The sequence below is a fragment of the Schistocerca gregaria genome, chromosome 3, assembly GCF_023897955.1.
Source record: "Schistocerca gregaria isolate iqSchGreg1 chromosome 3, iqSchGreg1.2, whole genome shotgun sequence".
In the NCBI taxonomy this organism is placed as follows: domain Eukaryota; kingdom Metazoa; phylum Arthropoda; class Insecta; order Orthoptera; family Acrididae; genus Schistocerca; species Schistocerca gregaria.
Genome location: NC_064922.1, coordinates 630,297,373 through 630,312,692, shown reverse-complemented (window position 1 = coordinate 630,312,692; position 15,320 = coordinate 630,297,373). Strand labels below are relative to the sequence as shown.

At 38.3% G+C, this 15,320-nt stretch overlaps 1 protein-coding gene across 2 annotated transcripts; it reads left to right on the top strand.

Annotated features, from left to right (window-relative positions):
• Positions 1 to 7,165: 7,165 nt before the first annotated feature.
• LOC126356320 (EKC/KEOPS complex subunit TP53RK) lies at positions 7,166 to 9,844 on the top strand. 2 transcript variants are annotated; one of them, XM_050007286.1, is made up of 2 exons: positions 7,166 to 7,657; positions 7,739 to 9,844. In XM_050007286.1, the coding sequence occupies exons 1-2, from the start codon at positions 7,462 to 7,464 to the stop codon at positions 8,245 to 8,247; spliced, it is 705 nt and encodes a 234-aa protein (XP_049863243.1). In that variant the 5' UTR covers positions 7,166 to 7,461; the 3' UTR covers positions 8,248 to 9,844. The 2 variants fall into 2 exon arrangements, with proteins under 2 accessions (XP_049863243.1, XP_049863242.1); XM_050007285.1 differs by having other exon boundaries at positions 7,321 to 7,657; positions 7,724 to 9,844.
• Positions 9,845 to 15,320: the final 5,476 nt, after the last annotated feature.

Sequence of the window (15,320 nt, the reverse complement as noted above, 5' to 3'; positions counted from 1 at the left end):
CAGAAAAATCTTCCTACCTTTTTTAATATTTCTATTTACGGCTGAAATCATCGATGCAGTAACCGCTTTATGATAGCTGATTCCCTGTTCTGCATTAACTGTTTCAGATAGTTCGGATCTGTTTGTCACCAGAAGTTCTAATATGTTATCGCCACGAGTCGGTTCTCTGTTTAAGTGCACAAGTTAGTTTTCAGATAAAGCACTTAAAAAATTTCACTGGATTCTTTGTCCCTACTCGAAATATTTTCCAAATTATCCTTCAGGTGCTCAGCCACAACTGCTGCTGAGCCCGGAGGCGTATAGAGACATCCAGTTACCATGTCTGAGCCTCCTTTAACCGTGACCTTCACCCAAATCATTTCACATTTCGGATCTCCGTCAATTTCCTTCGATACCATTGCACTTCTTATCGCTATAAACACACATCCCCCTTCACTGTCCAGCCTGTCTCTGAGGTATACATTCCAATCTGAGTTTAGGATTTCATTACTGTTTACGTCTGGTTTCAGCCAACTTTCTGTCCCTAGTACTATATGGGCGTTGTGACCATTTGTTAATGAGAGCAGTTCTGGGACCTTTCCATAGATTCTCCTACAGTTTACTATTAGCACATTAATATTGTTATTCCCTGTTGCATTTTGCCTACTCCTACCTTGCCGCATCTCAGGAGGAGTCTTGTCGGGCCTAGGGAGGGAATTCTCTAACCTAAAAACCCCCATGTGCACTCCACACATACTCCGCCACTCTTGTAGCCGCTTCCGTCGTGTAGTGCACGCCTGATTTATTCAGGAGGACCCTACGTTTCTCCACCCGATAGCGGAGGTCGAGAAATTTGTACCCCAGCTCTCCTCAGAATCGTCTGAGCCTCTGGCTTAAACCGTCCACTCGGCTCCAAACCAGAGGACCGCGATCGGTTCTGGGAACGATACTACAAATAGTTAGCTCTGATTCCACCCCGCGAGCGAGGCTTTCCGCCTTCACCAATTCCGCCAACCGCCTGTATCAACTGAGGATGTCCTCTGAACCCAGACGGCAGGAGTCATTGGTGCTGACATGAGCAACAATTTGCACTCGGGTGCACCCAGTGCTCTCTTTCGCCGCCGGTAGGGCCTCCTCCACATCTCGGATGAGGCCCCCCGGCAAGCAGACAGAGTAAACACTGGCCTTCTTCCCCGACCTTTCCGATGTCCCTAAGAGGCTCCATCACTCACCTAACGTTGGAGCTTCCAATAACTAATAAACCCCTCCCCCCGTGTGCCTGCTTGGACCTTCTGAAGGAGCAGCCACATGTCCACTCACAGGCAGAGTGGGCGATGCCACACAGACAGCCTCCACATTTACCCTCCACCTCGTGCGCCGCAAACGCCGCTGAACCCGCCACTCCCCTCAGGGAGAGGGTGGCCCAACTGCGCCCAGTACCCGCGTAGATGTCTTGACAGCAAGGACAGTGGGTGAAGCATGTAACACCTGGGGTGTACCTTGCGACGCACCAGGCTCCCCACTGCCGCTACACTACGAGGCAGCAGCCTGAAGACGGCTGACCACGGCCACCAACACGCTCAGCTGTTCGCGAAGAGTGGCCAGCTCCTCCTGCGTCCGTACACAGCAGTCACACATCCTATCCATCCTAAGTAATCAATTTACTGAAGAGACTTAATCAACTTTTAACTAGACTGCTAATTCACTAAAGGAGGCTGATTATTGACTAAACTGTGATTGCTAGCCACTTCTTGTAGAAAACAATGAAAATAGCACTTTCTTGTCATCTTCTCTGACATCCATCATAATTGTCAGATTGATATTAATGGGTCATGTTCAGTTGTCTGGAGGTAATATCATGGTAGAAACTGCTCTCATAATCTTGTACAAAGATACAGGTTCATCTGAAGGTTGTGTTAGTGCTTTTATGGACGCTATAAAAAATACATTAAACTCACTGGATGTGTGTGACTATTTTGTTTAATGACGAATTTAAAATAGTGCATCATCAGATGAATCCCAGAAGTAATACATTGCACATCATAGTAGTTAACTGACCACTAAGAACAACAGAGACAGAAATCTGAGTACAATGTGAAGACACACAAAGGTTAAGGAGAACATATCATACATAGGTATAGAGACATTTATCTTATCTGTAAGACAATGTGAAACTGCATTATTATGGCGGTTTCGCCACTTAGGAAGACAACTAAGGTATTAGGTGGCAATACTGGTGAGTATTAATAACTAGGACTTAAAGAAAATTATTACAATCCCACGAAGAATGACAAAGATATGACTTTTAGGTCATGCATAATTACAAAACAAATTTACAAGAAATCAAAAACCGTATAACAACAACAGTCATAAACGGAAAATCAAATTTCATGTTGTAGGAAAGGGAAGCCGATAAGGGATCGAGTTCTACAATTTTTTAAATCATTTGTCAGAAGCGTAATGGGGACACACAAGCAATAACTTTCCTATCATTTAGTTATATTCAGATGGGGCCAACTTTTTATATGGACATGATTAACCAAATGCATCATGACCAAGAGTAAGTTTCTTGATTCTTTTCACTGTGAGTTACAGGTTGGTTCTGACAACTCAACTTTTACAAGTAAATGGTGAGTTCTGCTTTTATTGATAACAAGATGCACCACATGATGAACAAGTTGCTGACGATTTGCTGTCATCTTTGGGCTGAAAAGACAACTAACACATCTGGGTAATATATAGACTACTACATCATATCAACCCACATGAAATTCTCAGAATATTCACATGTCTGTTACTTATACAAGGCAAAGTAACTGGCCATCTTGATGGCTCTTACATATTTATGTTTTTTAATGCGCCTGTACGCATTTTGGCCACAGGCCCTACCAGAACCTGTCAGATAAACACAACCAATTAGATGTAACATTTCTACAACAATGCATTGTATGGAAACAGAATGACGTAATACCACACTTTAAAAAGAGTGATACACTGTATTTCGTCAATTACACATACACTTGTACCATGACTATTTCTGTTCCATGAGGCAGCCTGCTTTAAAAAACGTTCTGTTGCCATTAGATGATGTTAAAAGAAACAGGACTTGTCAATATTAATTACAGATAAAGCATACAGTAATACCATAAAAGTAAAAAAATAATTATTTGAATTTATCACATTTAAATTCAAATTAATGTCAACAAAATGAGAATACATTAAAAAAGTCTACAAAAAATAATGAAAAGGATTTGATACATTAAAAATTCAAAGTTTTGTTACATTTTCATCAAGTAGTCATTCCATAAAAATCAAAATGGACCATTGTGTTGGTAAAACATATAGCTATAACGTTATACATGGCAGAGAGTAATGTAATTTTATCCACACTGTAAGATATGTAAGGCTATATTTCAACCTCTTTTTATTTTTGTAAGTTGAGTATATAAAAACCAATGAATTTATATTAAAGACATAGCAAGACATTAAAATATCAACATAGAAAGAACTATAGACTTTGGTACTATCAGTGACACTGCAAAGATGGAGATATCTCCCACGGCCACAGTCAACACACACACGATGGACAACAGACAAGCAGACTCCTTAGCCCAGCCTGACCCATTCATGGCTCTCTTACACCAGCAGGTGATGGAAAATCTCAAATTATCAATTCAGTCTGAAACAATATTAAATTGCAGCAACTGAACAGAAAAAACCCTTTTGCATGTTGCACATGAAGTTTTATTTTTAGTTGACTTGTGCATCCAGACATGTTTCACGTTATTTATAAGGCAACTTCAGTGGTTACCCTGAAATATTGCACGATTTTTTCGTTTACACATATTGGTTTGCAGATTTTAAACACCTCATTGAAGATTTTTATAATAAAATGGAAAGGTACTTACAAATCAGCGTCTAAGTCAAGCAAAACAACTTTCTCTCATGTACCATCGGTTTGAAATTTTAGTTTTCTTTGTGCTAACTATTTTCGACATATACCACTGTAAAGGCCACTTTCTTTCTCTAGAGTGTTGCCAGCTTTCTCTTTTTTTGCTTTCAATAGTTTTGTGTTTGATTCTATTTATGTTGTTGTAAGTTTCACGTGTATGTGTGTGTGTGTGTGTGTGAGTGTGTGTGTACTCCTTTTATTTTTTTTATTTTTTTGTTTATTATTATTATTATTATTATTGCTTTTGTTGTTGTTGCTGCTATTGTTGTTTTTCTTTTTCATGATTTTGTAGTTAGGAGATAAATGGAAATGTGATCTTCTATTTGTAATTTCTGTCTATTTTAGCATCAGTGAGTGTAAATAGTTCGTGGTTACACATTGGGTCATTTAGTAGTAGCTTCCTCTCAGCCTTTGTTTAGTATACATGATAATTTCCATATAACATTAGAAGATGTTTTTCGTTATTTATTCTATTTACGTGACTTCCAGTCTTGTAGTAGGTTTGTGATTATTTTCTGTTAAATGTTGTGCAAAACTTGAATGGCTTGGCCTAAATTTATGTTGTCTTTGTATTGGGTGTCGAAAGTCCTGCTAGTTAGTCCTACATACCTTCCACAATATGTGCTGCACTGTAATTGGTATATTCCTGCTCTCTGGAAAATGACTATGCCTTTTGTTATTTTTGGAATGGTACTTTTGGACTCAAGTGTCTTTTTTTGAATACATTGTTTATGCATTACCCTTTGAAAATGTTTATTATTTTACTTGTGGATCTGCACTTGCACTCCACTGTGTACCATCTTGAACTTCTTCTTTGTTTTCATGTAGTCTTTTGTTGTTGTTATGTCTCTGTGTGTGCTAATTTGTGATGTGCTTTGTGTGTTGTCGTTTCTGTCTGTGTATCTATTGTGTTTATTGGCTGTATTTATTACTTAACTTTTTTATTTAATTTTGTGATTAGACTATTATTGTACACGTGTTTGTTGGTATTTGTTTGATAACATTTAGTTCTTTCTTGTCGTTTTCTGTACTGAGTGGTACAGAGTTGTCTTCAAAGTATGTATTTGATCAGGAAGTGCAAAATGGCTAAGTAGGAATGGCTAGAGGGCAAATGTAAAAATGTAGAACCATATATCACTAGGAGTAAGCTAGATATAGCCTACAGGAAAATTTAAGAGACCTTAGGAGAAAACAGAACCACCTGCATTAAGGTCAAGAGCTCAGATGGGAAAACAGTCCTAAGCAAAGGAGGGAAATAAGGTGGAAGGACTGTATAGAGGGTAATGGAGATGTACTTGAGGGCAATATTATGGTAATGAAAGAGGACATAGATGAAGATGAAATGGAAGATATGATACTGTGTGAAGAGTCTGACAGATCACTGAAAAACTTAAGCCAAAACAAGTCCCCAGGAGTAGACAACATTCCATTAGAACTACTGATAGCCTTGGGAGAGCCAGCCCTGACAAATCTTTACCATCTGGTGAGCAAGATGTATGAGGCTGGCGAAACACCCTCAGACTTCAAGAAGAATATAATAACTCCAATCCCAAAGAAAGCAGGTGTTGACAGATGTGAAAATTACCGAACTATCTTTTTAATGAGCCACAGCTGCAAAATACTAACTCGAATTCTTCACAGAAGAATGGAGAAACTGGTAGAGGCCAGCCTCGGAGAGGATCAGTTTGGATTCTGGAGAAACGTAGGAACATGGAAGGCAATACTGACCCTGCGACTTATCTTAAAAGATAGGTTAAGGAAAGGCAAACCTACATATCTAGCATTTGTAGAATTAGAGAAAGCTTTTGACAATGTTGACTGGAATATTCTGTTTCGAATTCTGAAGGTGCCAGGGGTAAAATACAGGGAGTGAAAGGCTATTTCCAGTTTGTATAGAAACCAGATGGCAGTTACAAGAGTTGAGGGGTATGAAAGGGAAGCAGTGGTTGAGAAGGAAGTTATATCCTATCTCTGATGTTATTCAATCTGTATATTTAGCAAGCAGTAAAGGAAACAAAAGAAAAATTTGGAGTAGGGATTAAAATCCATGGAGAAGAAAATTTTGAGGTTTGCCAATGTCATTGTAATTCTGTCAGCGACAGCAAAGGACCTGGAAGAGCAGTTAGTTGAATGGAATGGACAGTGTCTTGAAAGGATATAAGACGAACATCAACAAAAACAAAACGAGGATAATGGAATGTAGTCGAATTAAATAAGGTGATGATGAGATTAAATTAGATTAATACTTGTTCCATAGATCATGAATACGACACTTTGTAATGATGTGGAACGTGTCAGGGAATTAGATTAGGAAATGAGGCAATTAAAGTAGCAGATGAGTTTTGCTATTAGGGGAGCAAAATAACTGATGATGGTTGAAGTAGTTAGAATATAAAATGTAGACTGGCTATGGAAAGAAAAGCGTTTCTGAAGAAGAGAATTTTGTTTACATCTAGTATAGATTTAAGTGCCAGAAAGTCCTTTCTTAAAGTATTTGTGTGGAATGCATGCATGTATGGAAGTGAAAAATGTACGATAAATAGTTTAGAGAAGGTGACAATAGAAGCTTTGAAATTTGGTGCTATAGAAGAATGCTAAAGATTAGAACGGTAGTTCGCGTAACTAACGAGTAGGTACGGAACTGAATTGGGGATAAGAAAAAATTGTTATACAACCTGAATAAAAGAACATTAATAGGACACATTCTGTGGCATCAAGGGATCACCAATTTAGTACTGACAGAAAGGGGGCGGGGTGGGGGAGGGGGGAAAATCGTAGAGGGAGACCAAGAGAGGAATGCAGTGAGCATATTCTGAGAGGTTGCAGTAGTTACTTAGAGATGAAGAGGCTTGCATAGGATAGAGTAGCATGGAGAGCTGCATAAGACCAGACTTTGGACTGAAGAGCACAACAACAACATATCAACGAATACAATAAGATTCTAAAATCTTGAAAGAGTGGCGCGTATACAGATAATATTTATTTGCTAGCTGCTTGTTAGTTTGCCATTGCAGACAGCATTGTCGTCTCTGAATGCTATTTCTTTTATAAATGTGTTTCTATCCCTTGTTTTATCTATTTTCGGATCCAGCGTTTGGTTTTTGTCTTCCTTGTATTTAACTCTTGTCACAGCTCTAAGGCCATAAGCTAACTAAAACATTCATATCCGCCCATATGATTTCAGTTGACACCATATTGCAAGCTGTGCAACTACGTAGAGTTTGTGGCATCCTGTGTGAACGGTAGATCACGATGCCATTACAACAAGTCACAAGCTGTGGCGTCACTTCTGATGTGTGTCTGAACACGGATGTAGTCTGTGTAAAACTAAAGTTAAAACACAGAGGAGGATCTTTGGAATGAAATGCCAATCGCGAAAAGACTATCTTACGTGGTGTAGATCTTTGCCTAGAAGTGGAACTCGTGGGCACGTTTCAGTGTAATTGTTTATGTTTACATCTTGTTCAATTGATACGCTGTAGAATGTAGAGCGGCATACTTATTCACTTTCATGGATTACATGCTTTACCATGGGATTTGAGCAGCATTTTACGCTGATAAAGCAAGGGGCAGAGGCAAAACTTTATAGAGGCTCATATCTCGGAAAGCCTACAATAGTGAAGGAACGATTCAAGAAGAGTTACCGCCACCCCGATCTGGATGATTACCTAACAAAGGAAAGAATAAAAGGCGAAGCTCGAGCTAATCTCCGGTGTAAGATGGCAGGTATACAGTTGTGCTTTAAGTTTTTTATATTAAAAAAGACGATTCGCATTCACCTCGTTAAAACAGTTTGTTTAATTTCAGGTTTACGTACTCCAGCAATTTATTATGTGGATTTTGAAACCAGAAGAATATTCATGGAAGACCTCCATCATTGTGTGACTGCGAAAGATTTCATAACGAATTTACAAGAGAATGGATCATCTGTCGAACATACTCGTACGGTGCTAGGAAAACGGCTGACTGATTTAGCACATGAGATTGGGAAAACTATAGGTATTATGCACGCCAATAACATAATACACGGTGACCTAACTACCTCGAATATTCTTTTAAATAACGAAGGGACTATTGTGAACAGTTTGGTTTTAATAGACTTTGGTCTTAGTTACATAGAGTCAAATGCAGAGGATAAAGGTGTTGACTTATACGTGCTTGAAAGAGCAATAATCAGCACGCATCAAAACGCAGATTTATTTTTTCAAGAAGTAGTGAATGCATATAAAAAACAGAACAAGAAGCAATCTGCTGACGTTTTGAAGAAACTGGAAGATGTGCGAGCAAGAGGTCGAAAACGGACAATGGTTGGATAATTTCTGTTTGACGGTTAGAGCAAATTGCAGAACCCAAGAACAAGTAATGAGACAATGGTGGCCCTGTGTTGCTTTCCCAGTACTATACCAAGAAATAAAACTTGACATTGATGTAGGCTTATGTGGAAAACTTTGCTTCAAATATATAGAACTACAGTTGCAATTTGAAATATTGTAGTATTTCTGTGACGTATTACATTCCCCTGATTGAGTACCTGTAGTAGTTCCATTCAATATTCATATTCCATATCTATTACCTGGACAAGCTCCGTGACTAACCACTCCAACTAATAAAGTGGCTCGGTGATTAAGACACTGAACTCACATTTGGAAGTCATATATAATTGAAAACTAAAAGCCTCAGGCAGTCCAGATTTAGGAATTTTGTGGATTTCTGAAATATTTAAGGCAGCTGCTGTGATATTTATATTGATAAAGGCATATCGAATTTCCTTTCCCATCATTGTTCAGTCTAAGGTTGTGCACTGTCTTTATTGACCCTTGATGATACTTTCAATTGTAACCATTTGGCATTTCCACCTCTCCCCACAATAGCTTTAAATTTGTTGCTTTATAGTGCCTGAATTGCGTTTAGGGCTGAATTTAGATGTATTATAACTTGTCATTGACCCATTCTCATTGTTGATTATCTACTGATGATATCTTAATGGTCTCCTCCTATACTGCTCACTACTTCAACCTTATTTTATCTTATCATCACTTATGTGAATGCCAACTATCTCACAAAGTTTCACATTTCCAGGCTAATATGTATTGCTCCTGTAGGGACTGCAGAGACAGAGTTACAACATTTACAGAGGCATTTCAACAGTCATTCTTCCCAAGCTTCGTATTCAGTTGAAATGGAAAAAAACCTTAACATGTGGTACATTTCTCAGACGCTCTGCTGAGCAGCTTACAGTTGTTTGCATAGTGTATATATGTAGGTATAGGTGTAAGCTGCCACTACCTTGCTGGGGCCTTTTGAGCTGTTCTTAATCATGTCTCACCATCCTCACTCACCTGTTATTTCCATATTTTCTTTTCTGCAACTAACAGTTCTGAGGCTACTACATACAAATGTGAAGCCACACTGCCAAGAGAGAGAATAAATGTGAAAGTGCTGCAGATGTATGTGCTGATTTAAGTATTAGCATTCGAAAACTTAAAGTTCAATATTCAACACTGTTTGCCTATCTTACACGTGACACTACTTATGTGTTATATATGGTCATTGACTGCTCACTCCATAGATTATCAAATGAATTTAATATACCAATAGCTCATGTTTACAAGAAAATAAATTTGATGCTGAAATAATGATTTTGACAATCATAAATAAATTGTATACAGTTTAGTTATCACACAATCTACTACTGAATGACGTAGTTTGTTGATTAATTTTATTGTCATTATAATTATTGACCACCTCACAGATACCTTGCATAGCCCGTGAAATAGGGAGGTGAAATGATATGCAATTAAAACGATGTTGCAGATGAGCAAACATCGATGTCATCTACCAGCCCATTCAGATGTAGTTTTGCATCCAAGCAGTTCTGGCTGTCACTGAAATAAAAAAGGTGTTTATATTTTATTTCCTTATTTTTTTATAGTGTCAGTTTGCCTATCCCTTTAGCTGGCAGTTCTGATTCTCCTCATTTTGTAATTATATTGTTCCTGCCATACTTCACATATAGATGGCAAAAAATGTATACAATGTGTATGTCTGAAAAAAAATTATTGGCTGTGAACTCCTAAGGGCAAGTTTAATCTAATACTGAAAATCATTTTGTTCAAGATAACAGATTAAGACCTCTGAAACATTTTTGTACAAAGCTGGATAAGATGTGCAGTTTAAAAATTCTTGTGGCACAAAAATTGTGTATAAAAGCTAAATCAGACAAGTGTTTGGCATAACAGGTTATTTTGTGAAATAATTTTTGTTGAGAATTTTGTGAGACTGCACTTTTAAAGATAAACCAATGTTACAGGAAGGAACAGTATAACTGTTTCACAGAGGAAGACCACACTGAAGTTCCTTCTATAAATCCTCGCACAAACGAAAAAATGCCTGACATCGAAATAAGTGTCCAAGGAATAGAATAGCAACTGGAATCACTCAACAGAGGAAAGTCCACTGGACTTGACGGGATACCAATTCGTTTCTACACAGACAACGCGAAAGAATTTGCCCCCCTTCTAACAGCCTTGTACCGCAAGTCTCTAGAGGAAGGGAAGGTTCCAAATGATTGGAAAAGAGCACAGGTAGGGACCATTCAAGAAGGGTCGTCGAGCAGATGTGCAAAGCTATAGACCTATATCTCTGACATCGATCTGTTGTAGAATTTAAGAACATGTTTTTTGCTGGAGTATCATGTCATTTTTGGAAACCCAGAATCTACTCTGTAGGAATCAACATGGATTCTGGAAACAGCGATTGTGTGAGAATCGAACTCACTTTATTTGTTCATGAGACCCAGAAAATATTAGATACAGGCTCCCAGGTAATTGCTATTTTCTTTGACTTCTGGAAGGCGTTCGATACAGTTCCGCACTGTCGCCTGATAAACAAAGTAAGAGCCTACGGAATATCAGACCAGCTGTGTGGCTGGATTGAAGAGTTTTTAGCAAACAGAACACAGAATGTTGTTATCAATGGAGAGTCGTCTACAGACGTTAAAGTAACCTATGGGGTGCCACAGGGGAGTGTCATGGGACCATTGCTTTTCACAGTATATATAAATGACCTAGTGGATAGTGTCAGAAGTTCCATGCCACTTTTTGCGGATGATGCTGCAGTATACAGAGAAGTTGCAGCATTAGAAAATTGAAGCGAAATGCAGTAAGATCTACAGCGGGTAGGCACTTGGTGCAGGGAGTGGCAACTAACCGTTAAGATAGACAAATGTAATGTATTGTGAATACATAGAAAGAAGGATCGTTTATTGTATGATTATATGATAGCGGAACAAACACTGGTAGCAGTTACTTCTGTAAAATATCTGGGAGTATGCGTGCGGAACAATTTGAAGTGGAATGATCATATAAAATTAATTGTTGGGATAGCGGGTACCAGGTTGAGATTCTTTGGGAGAGTCCTTAGAAAACGTAGTCCATCAACAAAGGAGGTGTCTTACAAAACATTCGTTCGACCTATACTTGAGTATTGCTCATCAGTGTGGGATCTGTACCAGATTAGATTGACCTAGGAGATAGAGAAGATCCAAAGAAGAGCGGCGCGTTTCGTCACAGGGTTATTTGGTAACCGTGATAGCATTACGGATATGTTTAGCGAACTCAAGTGGCAGACTCTGCAAGAGAGGCACTCTGCATCGCGGTGTAGCTTGCTCGCCAGGTTTCGAGTGGGTGCGTTTATGGATGAGGTATCGAATATATTGCTTCCCCCTACTTATACCTCCCGAGGAGATCACGAATGTAAAATTAGAGGGATTCAAGTGCGCATGGAGGCTTTCAGACAATTGTTCTTCCCGCGAACCATATGCGATTGGAACAGAAAAGGGAGGTAATGACAGTGGCACGTAAAGTGCCCTCCGCCACACATCGTTGGGTCGCTTGCGGAGTATAAATGTAGATGAAGCAAAGCAAATTAAGTAAATCTTTTGCTTTTAGGGTAAGTAATACAAGAAAATATTGAAGAAGTGGAGAAAAAAAGTAAAACGAGGAGAGGATAAAGCCACTCTGGATCGAAAAGAACAGAGGCACATACAATGTGAAGGAAGCAGCATTAATTTCTTCTTACTTCAGTACCACTAAAACTAAGTCTCTCTAACAAGGGAACCACTTCTGACGAGGCTTAGGTATCCGAGTAATGAAGGAATTAGTATATTTCATCAAAATATACAAAGTATTAGGGATAAAGTTAGTGAGCTGCTTATAGATGTTGACTCTAAAATTATTGGTATATCTGAACACTTCTTAAATAAGGAGACAATTCAGAGGCTTCCTTTACCAGGATGCAGGTTGGCTGGCAGCTTTTTTAGGCGCTCTTTGCGGTGTGGGGGAGTAGCCATGTATGTGAAAAACGGCATCCCATTAGAGTCAATTGATGTTTCAAAGTACTGCACTGAAAAGATATTTGAATGTTGTGCAGGTGTGGTTAAATTTAATGGAGCTAAACTTTTAACTGTTGTTATTTATAGATCCCCAGACTGATTTCGCAACATTTTTGCTAAAGCTAGAGGAGGTTCTTGGTTCACTTTATAGGAAATACAAAAAGTTAGTGATATGCGGTGACTTCAGTATTAATTGTATAAGTGATTATGCAAGGAAAAGGATGCTGGTAGACCTCCTTAATTCATGTAATCTTATGCAAACTGTATTCTTTCCAACGAGAGTGCAAGGGAACAGTAGAACAACCATAGAGAACATTTTTGTTCATTCCTCATTACTAGAACGGCATTCTGTTACCAAAAAGGTGAATGGCCTTTCAGATCATGATGTGCAAATTATAACTCTAAAATATTTTTGTGCTGCAACACATGTAAAATATAGTTATCAACTGCATAGGAAAGCTGATCCAGTTGCTGTAGAGACCTTTGTAAGCCTTATCCATGGACAAGAGTGGCAAGATGTTTATAGCCCTGATACAGTAGATGTTAAATATAATGCTTTTCTCGTGCTCTTTGAAAGTTGCTTTCTGTTAGAACGTTCAAAATAGGGTACTAGCACAAACAGGCAGCTTTAGTGGCTGACTAGAGGGATAAGAATATCTTGTAGAACAAAGTGGCAATTATATCAAAACATTAGAAACAGTCAAAATCTAAATGCAGCAGCCCATTACAAACAGTATTGTAAGGTGCTTAAAAATGTTATTAGGAAGGCAAAAAGTAAGTGGTATGCAGATAGAATAGCTAAGTCGCACAATAAAATTAAAACCATATGGTCAGTCGTAAAGGAAGTGGCTGGTCTGCAGAGACAGGTCAAGGATATAGAATCAGTGCATAGTGGGAATGTTCGTGTTACTGATAAGTCGCATATATGTACAGTGTTTAATAATCACTTTCTGAATATAGTAGGTGAACTGAATAGAAACCTTGTCCCAACAGGGAATCATATAGCGCTCTTAGAATAAAGTGTTCCGAGACTGTTACCTGAAATGCTCCTCCATGATACTGACAAGAGGGAGATTGACTTAATAATTAAATCACTAAAGACCAAGAACTCTCATGGATATGATGGGGTATCTTGCAGAATACTGAAGTATTGCTCTGTGTATGTTAGCTCAGTACTTTGCCATATCTGTAACTTTTCCTTTAGGAGTGGTCGGTTTCCTGACCGATGAAAGTACTCTGTAGTGAAGCCACTTTATGAAAAGGGAGTCAGGGATAATGTTGACAACTTTAAACCTATTTCCATGCCATCGGTGTTTGCTAAAGTTATCGAGAAGGTTGTATATGCAAGGTTACTGGAGCATTTAGATTCACATAATTTGCTGTCAAATGTACAGTTTGGTTTTAGAAATGGTTTAACAACTGAAAATGTTATATTCTCTTTTCTCTGTGAAGTTTTGGACAGATTAAATAAAAGGTTGGGAACACTGGGTGTTTTCTTTGATTCAACGAAGGCTGTGTTGACCACAAAATATTACTGCAGAAGTTGGACCATTATGGAGTAAGGGGAGTAGCTTACAATTCATTACCTCTTACTTTAAGAACAGAAAGCAGAAGGTAATTCTCCGCAATATTGAGAGTGGTAGTGATGTTCAGTCCCAGTGGGGCACTGTTAAGTGGGGCGTTCCCCAAGGGTCGGTACTGGGACCACTGCTGTTTCTTATTTATATAAATGATATGCCTTCTAGTATTACAAGTGATTCAAAAATATTTCTGTTTGCTGGTGATACCAGCTTGGTAGTGAAGGATCTTGTGTGTAATATTGAAACAGTATCAAATAATGTAGTTCATGAAATAAGTTCATGACTTGCGGAAAACAATTTGATGCTAAATCACAGTAAGACTCAGATTTTACAGTTTCTAACTCACAATTCAACAAGAATTGATATTTTGATCAGACATAATGGGCATATTATAAGTGAGACAGAACAGTTCAAGTTCCTAGGCATTCGGATAGATAGTAAGCTGTTGTGGAAAGCCCATGTCCAGGATCTTGTTCAGAAACTAAATGCTGCTGTATTTATCATTAGAACAGTACCTGAAATAAGTGACAGTTCAATACGAAAAGTAGTCTACTTCGCATATTTTCATACGCCTATGTCATATGGTATCATTTTTTGGGATAATTCTTCTGATTCAAAAAGGGTATTTTTGGCTCAAAAACAGGCTGTTTGAGCTATATGTGGTGTAAGTTCGAGAACCTCTTGTCGACCCCTATTCAATAGTCTGGGAATTTTGACATTGCCCTCACAGTATATATTTTCTTTAATGTCGTTTGTTGTTAGCAATATTAGCCTATTCACAAGAGTTAGCAGCTTTCACTCACTTAATACTAGGCAGAAATCAAATCTGTATGTGGAATGCACTTCCTTGACTCTTGTGCAGAAAGGAGTGCAGTATTCTGCTGCATCCATTTTCAATAAGCTACCACAAGAACTCAAAAATCTTAGCAGTAGCCCAAAGTCTTTTAAGTCTAAACTGAAGAGTTTCCTCATGGCTCACTTCTTCAATTCAGTCGAGGAGATCCTGGAAGAGCTAAAAAATTAAGCGAATTCCAGTGTTACATTGTTGATTTTCTTTATTTAAACTTACGACTTGTCGCCTGGATATGTTTTTATATTTCATTTTATCTGTTTCTACTATCGTGTTGTAATTTCATGTAGTGACTCATTCCATGACCATGGAGATTTCTCCTTAATTTGGTCCCACGGAACAATAAATAAATAAATTAATTAATCAGGCCTGATGTGTTGTTTCCTACATGCTTTTCACCACCACCTCAATTTTTTTTTCTCCTTGCACTGAAATTAGCTGTCACAAACTGGAATTAATGCTTTTTTAATTAATTTATTATTAATTTCATCTGTGCTGCAACTGATTCTGATAGCCATAATGGAGGTAAAGCAATCTGTGTTCGTAGCATTCTGTAAGCTATACATG

Excerpts from the sequence above, each read along its gene's own strand:
- LOC126356320 (XM_050007285.1), top strand. The coding sequence starts at position 7,462 with ATGGGATTTGAGCAGCATTTTACGCTGATAAAGCAAGGGGCAGAGGCA. Across the intron at positions 7,658-7,723 it reads TCTCCGGTGTAAGATGGCAG|TTTGTTTAATTTCAGGTTTA; the intron begins GTATACAGTTGT and ends TCGTTAAAACAG.